Source organism: Leucoraja erinacea, chromosome 9 (assembly GCF_028641065.1).
Source record: "Leucoraja erinacea ecotype New England chromosome 9, Leri_hhj_1, whole genome shotgun sequence".
NCBI lineage: Eukaryota > Metazoa > Chordata > Chondrichthyes > Rajiformes > Rajidae > Leucoraja > Leucoraja erinaceus.
This window is the reverse complement of record NC_073385.1, coordinates 17,049,075-17,065,786: the sequence shown is the minus strand read 5'-3', so window position 1 is coordinate 17,065,786 and position 16,712 is coordinate 17,049,075. Positions and strand designations below refer to the sequence as shown.

Here is a 16,712-nt window from a genome sequence, read left to right as displayed (position 1 = left end):
TCTTTTCGGCGACTTGCCGGCACCTATCACAGTCACAGCAGGTCGCCGAAAATCTTCAAAGTGGTGAAAATCCAGCAGCGACCAGAAAATGGTACGACTCTTTGGGTGACTACTCACGGCCATACAGGCGTCACCTCGCGACATGTCGACAGGTGACGCCATTTTGAACATTTTCAGGCACCTGCTGCGACTATGATGGGTGCCAGCAAGTCGCCGACAAAATCACGTAAGTGGGACAGGCCCTTTAAAGTGTTTGACTTGTTCAATGTGAATTCTTTCCGTTCGTGTGGATCGATGTACCTCCTCACCATGGGGGACTGGACTGATGTTTATGTTACCAGACTGTGTACGTCTGATTCATAAAACAGTACAGCAAAGGAACAGGCCCTTCGGCCCACAATGTCTGCGCCGAACATAGAACATGTAGACATAGAACCGTACAGCACAGGAACAGGCCGTTCGTCCCACAATGTATGTGCCGAACATGATGCCATGGCCAATGATAGACACAAAATGCTGGAGACAGGCTGTGGAATGTAACTAGGAATGTAATTTAGCCTAACCTTATTCGTAGCTAATCCAATTTAAACCATAAATATTGCATTCAAGTGTAAGTTAAAAGACTCGCTACAGTAGGCACCAGATTGCACAATATCAAGCTGAAAAATGCAAAAGCTCTGTACCAATGGGAGGGGGGACACACCCTCCCCCCCCCCAGTCGCTACGCTCTCTCGGGCTTGGTCTCTCGCAATTTCTCACTTCCAACTCTCACCCAATGTTGGCAGCCCTGAGATATCAGCTTGGCGTAATGTGTAGGAAGGAACTGCAGATGCTGGTTTAAACTAAAGATAGACACAACATGCTGGAGTAACTCAGCGGGTCAGGCAGCATCCCTGGAGAGAAGGAATAGGTGACGTTTCGGGTCGAGAACCTTCTTCAATTCTTCCCTTCAGCCATCAGGCTATTAAACACAACAACATATAAGCTCTGAACTACAACAGACTATTATTATTGCACTCTAGTTATTTATTTATTGAGTGTGTGAATGTGTATATATATACACACTGAACTTTTATTTTCTCTCCCCTAATGTACTATGTTTACATATACTGTTGTGCTGCAGCAAGTAAGAATTTCATTGTTCCAACTGGGACATTTGACAATAAACCACTCTTGACTCTTGAATCTTGACTCTTGACCCGAAACGTCACCTACTCTTTCTCTCCAAAGATGCTGCCTGCCCCGCTGAGTTACTCCAGCATTTTGTGTCTATCTTCAGTTTAAACCACCATCTGCAGTTCCTTCCTACACGTTATGCCAAGCTGATATCTCAGGGCTGCCAACATTGGGTGAGAATTGGAAGTGAGAAATTGCGAGAGACCAAGCCCGGGAGAGCATAGTGACTGAGGCGGGGGTGGGGGGAGGGTGTGTGTCCCCTCCGATTGGTACAGAGCTTTTGCATTTTTCAGCTTGAAATTGTGCAATCTGGTGCGTACTGTAGCGAGCCTTTTAACTTACACTTGAATGCAATATTTATGCTTTAAATTGGATTAGCTATGAATAAGGTTAGGCTAAATTAAATTCCTAATTACATTCCACAATAGAGCCAGGCTCTGTTCAACAGGTGCAGCACATGAATGATCTTAGTATATTCATGTATGGAAATCAGATTATGATCAAGCACTTGGCTCATGTTGACCAACCTGGGTCTCACTGCACACCTGCTACTACTCCTGACCCGGACTACAGTTGCATACAACAGACAATAGGTGCAGGAGTAGGCCCTTTGGCCCTTCGAGCCAGCACCGCCATTCAATGTGGTCATGGCTGATCATCCCCAATCAGTACCCCGTTCCTGCCTTCTCTCACCATATCCCCTGACTCCGCTATTTTTAAGAGCCCTATCTATCTCTCTCTTGAAAGCATCCAGAGAACCTGCCTCCACCGCCCTCTGAGGCAGAGAATTCCACAGACTCACCACTCTTTGTGAGAAAAAGTGTTTCCTCGTCTCCGTTCCAAATGGCTTACTCCTTATTCTTAAACTGTAGCCCCTGGTTCTGGACTCCCCCAACATCGGGAACATGTTTCCTGCCTCTAGCGTGTCCAAACCCTTAACAATCTTTTATGTTTCAATGAGATCCCCTCTCATCCTTCTAAACTTCAGAGTGTACAAGCCCAGCTGCTCCATTCTTTTAATCTGTGCTTGAATTGCCTCATATTGTGTTTTGAATTGAATTCTGTCTTTAACTTGTGTACTAGTCATGTCTCTATTATTTATTTCATTCTGCTTACATGTTTTTCCTCTACTTGCCTTAAGGTGTCCTTGAAACTCTTGAAAGCGCCCATAAATAAAATTTATTATTATTATTATTATTATTATTCTCTCAGCATATGACAGTCCTACCATCCTGAGAATTAACCTTGTAATACCTTCTTTCATTCCTGACCCTGGGACCAGCCTTACCTTTGGCCCCCTATTCTACCCTGAACATAGTTGCTTACCTGCTTAGGTTCCCAGTGCTGAACACTCCCATTGTTCCAGCTTTGACTGCAAACCTAGTACTATTCCAGACCTTGACTCTGGATGCACACTTGGCCTTGCTCCTAGCCCTTCTGCACTGACAATATATCTGGCCCACACATAAAGCCCCATATCTGACCCCCTGGACTTAACCTATTACGTTCAAGTCCACAGGTGCTTATCTAATGCGGTAATCTTTTATGGGGCACTTCACAGACCAGATTTGTACAACAAAATTTGCTACATCCATTGTCTTCCGTGTTATCTAACATGCTAGTTACTTTGTCAAAGAAGTCATCAATTGGTTGAACATAATTTCTCATCCATAACATTATACTCACTGTATTCTGTTACCATTGCCTTCATTTTCCTAACAAACTGTCCTGAAGTCATTTTCACCCCCAATATTTTCAGTATTTTGCTGTCTTCCTCTTAGCTGGGACTTTCCGGAAATGCAAAGTCCAATAACTATATATTTAAGCAATATTATTCTATTAAATGTGATCTTGAGAGTACATAATATTCATAACACAACAATGATAAAAAAGTTCTTTGTTTTGATTGCACCTACCGACATGCAGACATTATTATATTACAGTTAATATGTACCGAGGGCAAACATTTGTTCCAATGCTCCCCATTCCCAATTACTTTTACATTGAAGTGATTGAAATCGAAATGAAGTTTAAATGGCATCAGAAAAATAAAACCTCCGGAATGGATGACATTCATTATTTGATTGGTTGGAGTCAGTATCAGCACAATTACTATATTAAACTTTGAATCTTCAGATGTCCTGGTTCAAGCTAACACTAAAGACAAATAACAACCTCCTCACACACTCCCCTGCAAGTATTTCTGTCACTCCTTTAAAATATGCCCCTTTTTTGGACAAGCTCTTAAACATCGCATCTGATTACACTCATTGAGGATGTTCATCTATGTGTTCAATTAATAAAACAACGACATTGGGGACATTTCTATTCAACCTGTCAAAAGGAATTTGGGGGTGGGTGGGTTAGAAATAGTCAGTGAGGTAAACAAACATAATAGTTGAGTGGCAAATTACAATAGTGCTATCTTCCCAATATTTAACTGAAGGAAATAATGGGTTATCGGGCTGTATGTTGTGACAGACAGCCGACACCTTGCATGTCATTTTAATATTACACTTATCGCATCCCACTGGATATTCCAGATGAATAAATTAAGGTTTTGTCAACTAATTACAAATCAGGCTAATTACAAATCAATAACATTAGCCAACTCCGAAATACGAAGCGCTGAGCATTGAGATCCAGACATCACATCCAACTGGCCTCAGTTCCCCGCTTACATCTGGCAGTGTTCTCCGTCTCAACCAGGGATCACGGAGCGTTTTTGAAAGTGGGGAGGTCGAGCGATCACTGATCACTGGTATTGGGGGTACCAGGTGAGGGAGTGGAGCAACTGAGTGGGGAGAGGGTGTGGAGGTAGGGTGTCCCCCATCCCATGGTAGGGACGTTTTGAAATTTGATGTATTAAAATGATATTTTAGTGCATTGTAGAAGTATGATTTCAATGTTTTTTGTTTGAAGTATTTTTAAGGGGTAACTTTTTCCACACAAAGGGCGGTAGGTGTATGGAACAAGCTGTCAGAGAAGGTACACAAAAATGCCGGAGAAACTCAACGGGTGCAGCAGCATCTATGGAGCGAAGGAAATAGGCAATGTTTCGGGCCGAAACCCTTCTTCAGACTGATGTCAGAGGAGGTAGTTGAGGCAGGGACTATCCGAGCATTTAAGAAACAGTTAGACTGATACATGGATAGGACAGGTTTGGAGGGATATGGACCAAAAGCAGGTAATGTAGCTGGGACATGTTGGCGGGTGTGGGCAAGTTGCGCCAAAGGGCCTGTATCACACTGTATCACTCTATGACTACATTATACCTTCACCATGCATGAATGTTTCAAAATCAAGTGGTCGAGTTTTATTGCCATATACTCAAGCATAGAAACATCGAAAATAGGTGCAGGATTAGGCCATTTGGCCCTTCGAGCCAGCACTGCCATTCAATATGATCATGGCTGTTCATCTAAAATCGGTACCTCTTTCCTGTTTTCTCCCCAAAACCTTGATTTCACTAGCCCCAAGAGCTAAATGTAACTCTCTCCTGAAAACAACTAATGAATTGGCCTCCACTGCCTTCTGTGGCAGAGAATTCCACAGATTCACAACTCTCTGCGTGAAGAAAGTTTGTCCTCATCTCAGTCCTAACTGGCCTACCCTTTATTCTTAAACTGTGACCCCTACTTCTGAACTCCCCCAACATCGGAAAAAAAATTCCTGCAGTTACAGTAAGTGAAAATCTAGCAGGCAAGCAGGATGCTTTCTCCAACCACCCCCATTTGAAGGCCACTACCTTCCACCATTTCTACCCAATGCTTGGTACCTACTTCCAGCAGCCACTTGTTGTTCTCCAGGAGCCAGCCCGGCAAACACTCGCCAGCCCGGCAAACACTCGCCAGCCCCGGCTCCTCGTCCGCCCCTGTCCCCGCCACTGCTTCTGCTTCCATCCCTCCCTCAGCCCCGGCTCTCCAACACCCACGGCCCATGCAGTTGATATGAGTTTTGAAATTTTCGTTGATCACAGAATTTCTCACGACAGCCTGAGAAATTTGTCATCAGCGTGAGAGCGTGAGAATTTGGCGAAATGCGTGATTCTCACGCTCAATGCGTGAGAGTTGGCAGCCCTGTATGTTATCTGCCTGCACGTGATCCATATCCCTCCATTCCCTGCATATCCATGAGCTTACCCACCATCATACCTGCCTCCACCACCACCCCCAGCTATGTGTTCCAGGCTCCCACTACCCTCTGTGTAAAAAAAACTCAGCCCTGTACATCCCCTTTGAAGATTGCCCCTAGTATTTCCAGGGGGAAAAGGTTCTGCCTGTCTATCCTATCCATGCCTCTCGTAATGTTATATTTTAGATTCAGGGCATGTGTTTCAAGTAGCTGTCTAAAGGGTCTGTCCAACTTTCATGACCTAATTCACAACCTCTGCCGAATTTGCCCTTGACTCATACTTGCAGTATGGTCGTCGCAAGGTCGTAGGAGGTCCTAGGTAGGTCGTAATGCTAGTCGTAGGTACTCGTGGCATCAAGTAGGACAGGGCGTTTTTCTAGCCTAATGAAAAATGTCCACGAGTAAAAAAGGTTGTGAATTAGGTTGCGAAAGTGGGACAGGCCCATTATGCGATGGGCGGGGATTCATGGCTGTGTGCAGAGTTACCTTGTGATACCTTATTTGGCTCTGTCTTGAACTTTGCTGTGTGTAGACCAATTTATTTGCCGTGAGTCACTGAACTCTCGGCCATGCAGATATCTGGCATGGTTAGCAGCACACCCAGGAGTTATTGGACTTCTTTATGGTGAAAGTTAATCAGCTCAAACAGGGTAATAAATTGACTTAGAAAAGCGCGGCACGATGGCGCAGCAGTAGAGTCGCTGCCTTACAGCGCTCGCAGCGCCGGAGACCCGGGTTCGATCCCGACTACGGGTACTGTCCGTACGGAGTTTGTACGTTCTTCCCCGTGACCTGCGTGGGTTTTCTCCAAGCTCTTCGGTTTCCTCCCACACTCCAAACACGTACAGCTTTGTAGGTTAATTTGTAGGCTTGGTGTATGTGTAAATTGACCCGAGTGTGTGAGTGTGCGGGTGGTCACTGGTTGGCGCGGACTCGGTGGTCCGAATTCCCTGTTTCCGCGCTGTATCTCTAAACTAAACTAAATGGCAGTAACACATGAACCACTTTCAACATTGCTTTGTGTATTTGGGATTGGGATCACTCCGAAATGGAGTCATCTTCATAAATCACGCCAACACGGTTTACCTCAGGGTTTTCTCGGCTCGAGAAACTTTTGTTTCGATTTTAGCAAAGATTGTGGAGACGCAATAGAGATGCTGCCTGACCTGCTGAGTTACACCAGCACTTATAGTTTAGAGATACAGCTCGGAAACAGGCCCCTCGGCCCACCGAATCTGGAGCGACCAGCGATCCCCACACATTAACACTATCCAACACACACTAGGAACGATTTACATTTATACTAAGCCATTTAACCCCCAAGCCTGTATGCCTGTGGGGTACAGATGGGACCCGTACAGACAAGACATGTAGTCAGGATTGAACCCGGGTCTCTGGTGCTGTAAGCGCTGTAAAGGCAGCAACTCTACCGCTGCGCCACCGTGCAGCCCCTTATGGGTCTGTCCCACTTAGGCTATTTTTTAGGCGACTACAGGCTAGTCGCCACATGGTCGCCGGGGTGTCGCCTGTATGGTCACGAGTCGTCTCCTCAGTCGCCCAAAGAGTCGTAGTGTCTTTCTGGTCACCGCTGGATTTTCAACATGTTGAAACATTTTCGGAGACAGTCGTCGGCAGTGGGTTTGACGCCAATGTGCGTAGCTTGACTTCTCCTGATGTAGGTGCTGTTTTAGTTGTCGCCAGGTTAACGTAGGTTGGCGCCGGTGCTGACTTCGTTTTTTTTTTTGTTAAAGTAATGATTCTATTTCAAATTTCATGTCGAATGGGAGTCCAGTCACCAATTTATCGGCGACCTGCTACCACTGTGACAGTCGCCAGCAGTCGCCAGAAAATAGCCTAAGTGGGACAGGCCCTTTAGTGTTAAATTAAGATCATGCTCTTTGACTGAAAGACACAGCATGCAGAAATAAAAAACTGCTGATGCGGGTTAACGCACAAAATGGCGCCCTTGACTCTTAATAGCCCTCCGATCCAACAAGAGGCATTAAGGATGGATGGGTGATAAAAACTAACTACTCTGGTGAAACAGGCCTCATCTCTGGAGATTGTGGATGGGTGACGTTTTAGGTCGGGACTCTTCCTGAGACTGATTGTAGTTGTCCTGTCACCCCCACCCCAGCTCTCTTCCAGCTTTCACCCCCCCCCACCCCCAACCCCACTGCAATCAGTAAGAGGAACTGCAGGCGCTGGTTTACATAAAAGACACAGAGTGCTGGAGTAACTCAGCGGGTCAGGCAGCATCTCTGGAGAAGGTGACGTTTTAGGTTGAGTCCCTTCTTCAGACTGATAGTTGGGGGGCAGGGGCATGGGGACAGGCTTTTCTGCCCATCGCTCTGACCACTTATCACTATTCACATTCGTACTACTCTATCTCACTTTCGCATCTACTCAGGACACACTTGGGGCGATGTTACGGAGGCCAATTAACCTACAAACCTGCGCGTCATTTACACAACAAATAAGACATTTTCCTGTCGGTCTTGACATTTTGCTGTCTATTTGAGGGAGAGAGTGACTTCTTATCTGTGTGGAGTTTGCACGTTCTCCATGCCACCTCAGGCGTTCCAGTTTCCCTCCCACATCTCAAAGACACGCGGGTTTTCAGACCAGTCGGCCTCTGCGAATGACCCTCGTGTGCAGGGAGTGGATGAGAATGTGGGACAACAGATAAGACGGGTGGTCAGTGTGGACTCGGTGGGATGAAGGGCCTGTTTCCATGCTGCACCTTTCAACACATCCATCAACTGTCAAGAGGGGTCTCGACCCGAAAAGTCACCCATCCATCCTTTCACTCCAGAGACGCTGCCTGTCCCGCTGAGTTACTCCAACATTTTGTGTCTAGCTTTGGCGTAAACCAGCATCAGCAGTTCTCACAGAGAGCGGTGGGTCTGTGGAATTCTCTGCCTCAGAGGGCGGTGGAGGCAGGTTCTCTGGATGCTTTCAAGAGAGAGCTAGACAGGGCTCTTAAAAATAGCGGAGTCAGGGGATATGGGGAGAAGGCAGGAACGGGGTACTGACTGGGGATGATCACATTGAATGGCGGTGCTGGCTCGAAGGGCCGAATGGCCTAATCCTGCACCTATTGTCTATTGCAGTTCCTTCCTACACGATTGTCAAGTTAACTTTCCTTGCCCTGGCCAGCTTCACGTATTGAATTGTTTAAATACTTGAATCACCAACTAAATAGTCCCATCTTTCTTTGGTGAGGGAGCGCAACCGGCTATTGTAATTAAACCTTTGAAACTCTGATGAACTTCCGCTTGTACCCACGTCTTCTGCCCGAGGTGTAAAGTCCAAAGTAGGAGGCAGCGCTCAGGATGGGGCCTGACCAGATCATTGTAGATCTGAACCATCTTGCCCTCCCTTTATCAGCGAACCCCGTGGAGATAAAGACCGACCTTCTGTCATCACAGCGAGTGTGCAGTGCAATTGTAGATGTTTACCTCACCTCACTTTGCAGGTAGTCTTACCGTACCAGACAAAGGGGACACCTACCCCGCACGTTTAAACCATGGCTCACAGAACAATATTCCTTGCAAAGACACACCAAGTGTCGGAGTAACTCAGCGGCCCAGGCAGCATCTCTGGAGAACATGGATAGAAAAGAAGACAATAGACAATAGGCGCAGGAGTAGGCCATTCGGCCCTTCGAGCCATTCAATGTGATCATGGCTGATCATCCACAATCAGTACCCCATTCCTGCCTTCTCCCCATATCCCCTGACTCCGCTATCTTTAAGATCCCTATCTAGCTCTCTCTTGAAAGCATCCAGAGAACCTGCCTCCACCGCACTCTGAGGCAGAGAATTCCACAGACTTACAACTCTCTGTGAGAAAAAGTGTTTCCTCGTCTCCAATCTAAATGGCTTACTCCTTAGTCTTAATCTGTGGCCCCTGGTTCTGGACTCCCCCAACATCGGGAACATGTTTCCTGCCTCTAGCGTGTCCAAGCCCTTAACAATCTTATATGTTTTTATACTTTTAACTTTCAATGTTCATCCTTCTAAACTGCAGTGAGTACAGGCCCAGTGCCGTCAAACGCTCATCATACATTAACCCACTCATCCCCGGGATTATTCTCGTAAACCTCCTCTGGAGAGGAACCCTCTCCAACGCCAGCACATCCTTCCTCAGACATGGAGCCCAAAACTGCTCACAATACTCCAAATATTGTAGATGTTCACCTCACTTTGCTGGTACTTTCAGAGTTTCTAAATGTTCCTTGAATTGCCTCCTTCTCTCCCAACTGTTGGGAGCCCATGGTACCAAAGGGAAGATCGCAGCATGGATAGGTTGTTGGGAGTGGGAACAAAGATGGCTGCCAGTGACTAGTGGAGTCCCACAGGGCTCGCTGCTGGGGCACCTACTCTTCACATTATATATCAATGATTTGGATGAGTTTGCGGGTGATACAAAGATCGGTGGCAGGGCAGGCAGTGTAGAGGAAGCAGGGACTCTGCAGAAGGACTTGGACAGTTTGGGAGAGTGGGCAGAGAATTGGCAGATGGAATATAGTGTAGCAAAGTGGAACGGGGTACTGATTGTGGATGATCAGCCATGATCACATTGCTCGATGGGGCGAATGGCCTACTCCTGCACCTATTGTCTATTGTCCAAAGTGTGTAGTCATGCATTATGGTAGTAGGAATAAAGGCATAGGCTACTTTCTAAATGACGGGACTCAGAAATCAGAGGCGCAAAGGGACTTGAGAGAGCTGGTGCAGGATTCCCAAAAGGTTAATCTGCAAGTAAAATCAGTAGCAATGCTAGCGTTTGTGCACTGGGCCATTCGGCCCACCAAGTCCATTGATCGCCCGTTCGCACTAATTCTACCGTCCCATCCACTCCCTACACACCAGGGGCAATTTAAAGAGGGGCGATGAACCTACAAACCCCCACGTCTCTGGAACGTGGTAGGAAACCGGAGCACCCGGAGGAAACCCACGCGGTCACGGGGAGAACGTGCAAACTCCACACACACAGACAGCACCCGGGGTCAGGATTGAACCCAGGTCTCTGGCGCTGTGAGGCAGCAGCTCTACCCGCTGCGCTACCGTGCTGTCCGGATCTACAGGTTGCGGGGGGGGGGGGGGGGTCAGTCTTGAGGTGCAGGGTGCAGGGGGAGTAACCACCACTGCCATGGATCTCCCTCCTGAGGCAGCGCCCCCCCCTCCCCCCACTCTCTACAGATCAGCCCCGTTGCAATTGGAAGCGCCTCTTTAAACTGGAGCATTTGGACGGGGATTTAGGCTGTTGCCAGGCAACCGGCTGCATCCTAGCAACCCGCATGCAGATCTAACTGCGGTGGTCTGGGAGGCTTGTTTATTCGGAGTTGCGTGGGTTTGGATCTGAGCTGAGAGCCTGTCACTGTCATTGCAGCGGCTGTCCGCTGAGCTGCTTGCTGCTCAGGTGGTAGAGGTTGGAGAGGAGCCAATAAGGGCCGGGCACGGTGGCGCAGCGGTAGAGTCGTCGCCTCGCAGCGCCAGACCCGGGTTCAATCCTGTCTTCGGGCGCTGTCTGTACGGAGTTTGTACGTCCAACCCGTGATCCCGTGGGTTTTCTCTGGGTGCTCCGGTTTCCTCCCACACTCCAAAAACGTGCAAGTTTTGTAGGTTTCCAGAACCAGGGGCCACAGTTTAAGAATATGTAGTAAGCCATTTAGAACGGAGACAAGGAAACATTTTTACTCACAGAGAGTGGTGAGTCTGTGGAATTCTCTGCCTCAGAGGGCGGTGGGGGCAGGTTCTCTGGATGCTTTCAAGAGAGAGCAAGATAGGGCTCTTAAAGGTAGCGGAGTCAGGGGATATGGGGAGATGGCAGGAACGGGGTACTGATTGTGGATGATGAGCCATGATCACATTGAATGGTGGTGCTGGCTCGAAGGGCCGAATGGCCTACTCCTGCACCTATTGTCTATTGTTATGGGGAGGAGGCAGGAAAAAGGGATTTGAAGGCAGAGATCAGGCATGATTGAATGGCGGAGGAGACACGATGGGCCAAATGGCCTAATTCTACTCCTGTAACTGTGTAGGGAACAGCCTGCCGGTGGAGCTAGTTGAGGCAGAGACTACAGGGCTGCCAACATTGGGTGAGAGTGAGAAATTGCGAGGGAGCTTTCGCATTTTTCAGCTTGAAATTGTGCAACCTGGTGCATACTGTAGCGAGTCTTTTAACTTACACTTGAATGCAACATTTATGCTTTAAATTGGATTAGGTATGAATAAGGTTAGGCTAAATTACATTCCTAATTACATTCCATAGTAGAGCCAGGCTCTGATCAACAGGTGCAGCACAGGAATGACTATATTCATGTATGGAAATCAGATTATAATTAATGCTGTTATGCATATATATAGAGAAAAAAACTGAGAAACATGGCAAGAGTCGGACTTCCATGACTGTTCTGCACAAATAAATCAATCAACTGTACCCTTTGACTTTAGAAACAAGACGAAAATAATGGCACATATTCAACCGTATATAGTTCAATGAAATTAAGATATATATGTACAAAATATATATATAAAAAACAGGCCCTTCGGCACACCAAGTCCACACTGACAGCAATCTACCACACACGAGTTCCATCCTACACGCCAGGGACAATTTGCACAAGCCAATTAACCTACAAACCAGATGTGGGAGAACCGGAATATCCAGAGAAAACCCATTTGGTCATAGGAAGAATGTACAAATACTGTACAGACAGCACCCGTAGTCAGGATCAAATTTGGGTCTGTGGTGCTGTAAGACAGCAACTCTACCGCTGCGCCACCGTGCCACCCCATTAAATTATTTTTTCTGTAATATATTTATTATGGTGTCACGTCAATAAAGATGAACACATGATTCTGATTCTGCCCTTAGTTGGATAACACACATGTCCAGTCATTGTGTTTTATGGCTGGTTTTCAATCTCTTCAGTCTGAAGGCCTCGACCCGAAACATCACCTATTCTTTCTCTCCAGAGATGCTGCCTGGCCGGCTGAGTTTTTCTAGTATTTAGTGTCTATCTTCAGTTTAAACCACCATCTGCAGTTCCTTCCTACACTCTTTGTTAAGCGAAACAGGTCCTATTCTCATAATATTATTCACCTCAACTAAGTCTTTTCTTCACCTCCGTTGCTGCAGAGAATACAATCCCAGTTATCAAATCTTCAAAGTGAATAAAAAATTCCAGCCCTGCCAATATGTTTATAAATCGCCCCTGGATCCTCTCCAGATGGGGTTTTGTAGGTCATGCAGATGGGGGGGGTGGGGGGGTTGGTGCTGGGACCACAGCCGTGTCTCACCCATTACACCATCTGCACGGGAGAAATTAAACTACTTTTTTTCTCCCCCAAAATCATCCGGCATGCCGGTAGATTGACAGCCCTGCTTTAAACCAGTGCCCTCTAGTTCTTGAATCACATATCCCGACAAAAAGCCTATGCATTCACCTTATATATTCCCCTCGTGGTTTTTACTCACCTCTAAAGCAATTTTTGCTTCATTTTGAACTTCCAGCACCTACAGATTTTTGAGCGTGAGAAATTTGTGATCAGCGTGAGAGCGTGAGAATTTTGTGAAATGCGTGACTGTGTGATAGTCCCAGCCCTGGGACTATCACAACGTTTAAGAAACATTTAGACAGGTACATGGATAGGACTGGGAGGGATATGGGCCAAACGCGGGCAGGTGGGACATGTTGGTTGGTTTGTGTGGGCAAGTTGGGCTGAGGCACCTGTATCATTCTCTGACTCTGTAACTACGCACTGTATTATCTTCTTGGTGATCTAGGAGGGAGGAGTGCAGGGCAGGCACATGTTTAAATGCTGGAGCTGTGTGTGTGCTCCAGCATGTGTGTGTGTGCTGGGAGGGTGGGATCTGTGCTGGGAGTGGGGTCTGTGCTGGGAGTGGGTCTGTGCTGGGGGTGGGGTCTGTGCTGGGAGTGTGGGTCTGTGCTGGGAGGGTGGGGTCTGTGCTGGGAGTGTGGGGTCTGTGCTGGGAGTGGGGTCTGTGCTGGGAGTGGGGTCTGTGCTGGGAGTGGGGTCTGTGCTGGGAGTGTGGGGGTCTGTGCTGGGAGTGGGGTCTGTGCTGGAGGTGGGGTCTGTGCTGGGAGTGGGGTCTGTGCTGGGAGTGGGGTCTGTGCTGGGAGTGGGGTCTGTGCTGGGAGGGTGGGGTCTGTGCTGGGAGTGGGGTCTGTGCTGGAGGTGGGTCTGTGCTGGGAGTGTGGGTCTGTGCTGGAGGTGGGGTCTGTGCTGGGAGTGTGGGTCTGTGCTGGGAGTGGGGTCTGTGCTGGGAGTGGGGTCTGGGCTGGGAGGGTGGGGTCTGTGCTGGGAGTGGGGTCTGTGCTGGGAGTGGGGTCTGGGCTGGGGGTGGGGTCTGTGCTGGGAGTGTGGGGTCTGTGCTGGGAGTGGGGTCTGGGCTGGGGTGTGGGGTCTGTGCTGGGAGTGGGGGTCTGTGCTGGGAGTGGGGTCTGTGCTGGAGGTGGGGTCTGTGCTGGGGGTGGGGTCTGTGCTGGGGGTGGGGTCTGTGCTGGGGGTGGGGTCTGTGCTGGGGTGGGGGTGGGGTCTGTGCTGGGGTGTGGGGTCTGTGCTGGGGGTGGGGGGTCTGTGCTGGGGGTGGGGTCTGTGCTGGGGGGGGGCTGGGAGGGGGGGGGTCTGTGCTGGGAGTGTGGGGTCTGTGCTGGGAGTGTGGGGTCTGTGCTGGGGGTGGGGTCTGTGCTGGGAGTGGGGTCTGAGCTGGGAGTGGGGTCTGTGCTGGGAGAGTGGGGTCGGTCTGTGCTGGGAGTGGGGTCTGTGCTGGGAGGGTGGGGACTGTGCTGGGAGTGTGGGGTCTGTGCTGGGAGTGGGGTCTGTGCTGGGGGTGGGGTCTGTGCTGGGAGTGGGGTCGGTCTGTGCTGGGAGTGTGGGGTCTGTGCTGGGAGTGTGGGGGGTCTGTGCTGGGAGAGTGGGGTCTGTGCTGGGGGTGGGGTCTGTGCTGGGAGTGGGGTCTGTGCTGGGAGTGGGTCTGTGCTGGGAGTGTGGGGTCTGTGCTGGGAGTGTGGGGTCTGTGCTGGGAGTGTGGGGTCTGTGCTGGGAGAGTGGGGTCTGTGCTGGGGGTGGGGTCTGTGCTGGGAGTGGGGTCTGTGCTGGGAGTGGGGTCTGTGCGGGGGGTGGGGTCTGTGCTGGGAGTGTGGGGTCTGTGCTGGGAGTGGGGTCTGTGCTGGGAGTGTGGGGTCTGTGCTGGGAGTGTGGGGTCTGTGCTGGGAGTGTGGGTCTGTGCTGGGAGTGGGGTCTGTGCTGGGAGTGGGGTCTGTGCTGGGAGTGGGGTCTGTGCTGGGAGTGGGGTCTGTGCTGGGAGTGGGGTCTGTGCTGGGAGTGGGGTCTGTGCTGGGGTTGTGTGGGTCTGTGCTGGGGGTGGGGTCTGTGCTGGGGGGGTGGGGTCTGTGCTGGGGGTGGGGGCTGTGCTGGGGGTGTGTGGTGTTGCCGCTGCCTGGCACGGCGCTCCGCTGTTGCTGACGCCACCTCTGTGTTGCTCCCGTTGCAGGGCCTGGTGCTGCAGCAGTTGGGCCGCTACAGCCTGGCGGAGAAGGTGCTGCGCGACGCGGTGCAGGTCAGCTCGACGGCCCACGAGGTGTGGAACAGCCTGGGCGAGGTGCTGCAGGCCCAGGGCACCGGCGAGGCGGCCACAGAGTGCTTCCTCACCGCCCTGGAACTGGAGGCCAGCAGCCCCATCCTGCCCTTCACCGTGCTGCCCCGGGTGCTGTGAGGGTGCCCAGCCCAGCCCCCCACCCTTGGGTCCTGCTCCACCTCACCTATGGGTGCTGTGCTGTGTGCTGCCTGTCCCACTGCCAGCTGAGGCAGACTGTGGCTCCTCTCAATCCCATCTCCTCTTCCCCCCCCACTCCCCTCCCCCCCCCTCCCCTCCCCCTCCCCTATTCCCTCCCCCTCTCCCTCCCCCTCCCCTCCCTCCTCTCCCTCCCCCCATCCTCTCCCCCCCACCCTCCCCCTCCTCCCTCCCCCCCTCCCCCTCTCCCCTCCCCTCCCCCCCCCCCCCCCAAGCCTGCGCCACCTCAGTACAATTCCCCCCCGAGCTGCCCACACACTCCACCCCTGACACTTGTCGTGTCCTCTCCAGCGGGTCTTTACTTTGGGGGTTTGCATGTTGCTGTTTGCTGTTAAACCAAACCGAACCTGAGAAAGAAATCAGTCTCAGCATATGGGTGGTAGATAGACATGTACTGATATACACACTAAATGCTGGAGTAACTCAGCGGGAACCAGGCAGCTTCTCTGCAGAGAACGAATGGGTGACGTTTCGGGTCGAGACCCTTCTTCAGACCCGAAACGTCACCCGTTCCTTCTCTCCAGAGATGCTGCCTGGTCCCGCTGAGTCACTCCGGCATTTTGTGTCTTATCTTCAGTGTGAACCAGCATCTGCAGTTCCTTCCCGCACATCTGAAAGGTCTTCGCTGCATTGAACATTAGTCTGCCCTGATTCAACCGAATCTTGGAGAGAGGCAGGGAGTGCGGGTAAGGGGGGGGATGCGGCACATCTTGTGTACCTCTCTCCCATGCCACCCCCAGACCATCTTGTGCGGAATCCCCTCTCCCACATCCCCCTCCCCCCCCCCCCCCCCCCGCCCATCTGCCAACCATGGATAAAACACTCAGCCTGCCCTCGAGCCAGTGTCAATGTTCACAGTGCTGGACCAGTTACAGTCTGTGCAAGCAGACACACAGACGATAGGACCAAGACGCTGGAGTGAAGCCCCTGTCCCACTTTCCCGAGATACTCACGAATTCCCCCGAGTTTTCCCCCTGATTCAAACTCGGAGAATGTCCGTAGGAGTTTGTGGATGTTTCGTAGCGGCTCGTAATGCCAGCCGTAGGTACTCAGGGCATCAGGTGAGTCGGGAGGTTTTTTCAACATGTTGAAAAAAGTTTCCGCGAGTTTAAAAAAAATAGCCCCGAGTACCTACGACTGGCTATTACCGTAACTCTCCGAGTTTGAATCAAGGGAAAAACTCGGGAGAATTCGTGAGTAACTCGGGGAAAGCGGGACAGTGGATATACTCAACGGGACAGACAGCTTATCTGGAGAGAAGGAACGGGTGACGTTTTGGGTCGAGACCCTTTCTTCAGACCTTTGTGGACGCAAGCTGACACACAACCGTGTAGGACCCTGCACCCTGGCTCGGACTCCAACAAGGGAGCCGGGAGAGGCAGCAAGCGGGATGGAACTAAGGCGCAGATGTGGGCGGCCAGTGGAAAGTTTATAACTGGATCCTCCTTTTAAAAGGAGGCGCATCAAAACTTCAAACTGTGGTAAAACAAAGTAGCTGTTGTTGTTTCTAATTAGCCTGTGTTAACGAGTTAATCTCAAAGTGAGTATCTCCGAGCATCTAGATCTGTCATGGC

At 50.2% G+C, this 16,712-nt stretch overlaps 1 protein-coding gene across 1 annotated transcript in view; it reads left to right on the top strand.

Annotated features, from left to right (window-relative positions):
• Nucleotides 1-15,205, top strand: part of ttc7b (tetratricopeptide repeat domain 7B) — a 293,340-nt gene extending 278,135 nt beyond the window's left edge. Inside the window, exon 20 of the mRNA XM_055640228.1 lies at nucleotides 14,839-15,205. Coding sequence (XP_055496203.1) covers nucleotides 14,839-15,060 — 222 coding nt within the window. The 3' untranslated portion in view covers nucleotides 15,061-15,205. The remainder of the gene's footprint in view (nucleotides 1-14,838) is intronic.
• Nucleotides 15,206-16,712: the final 1,507 nt, after the last annotated feature.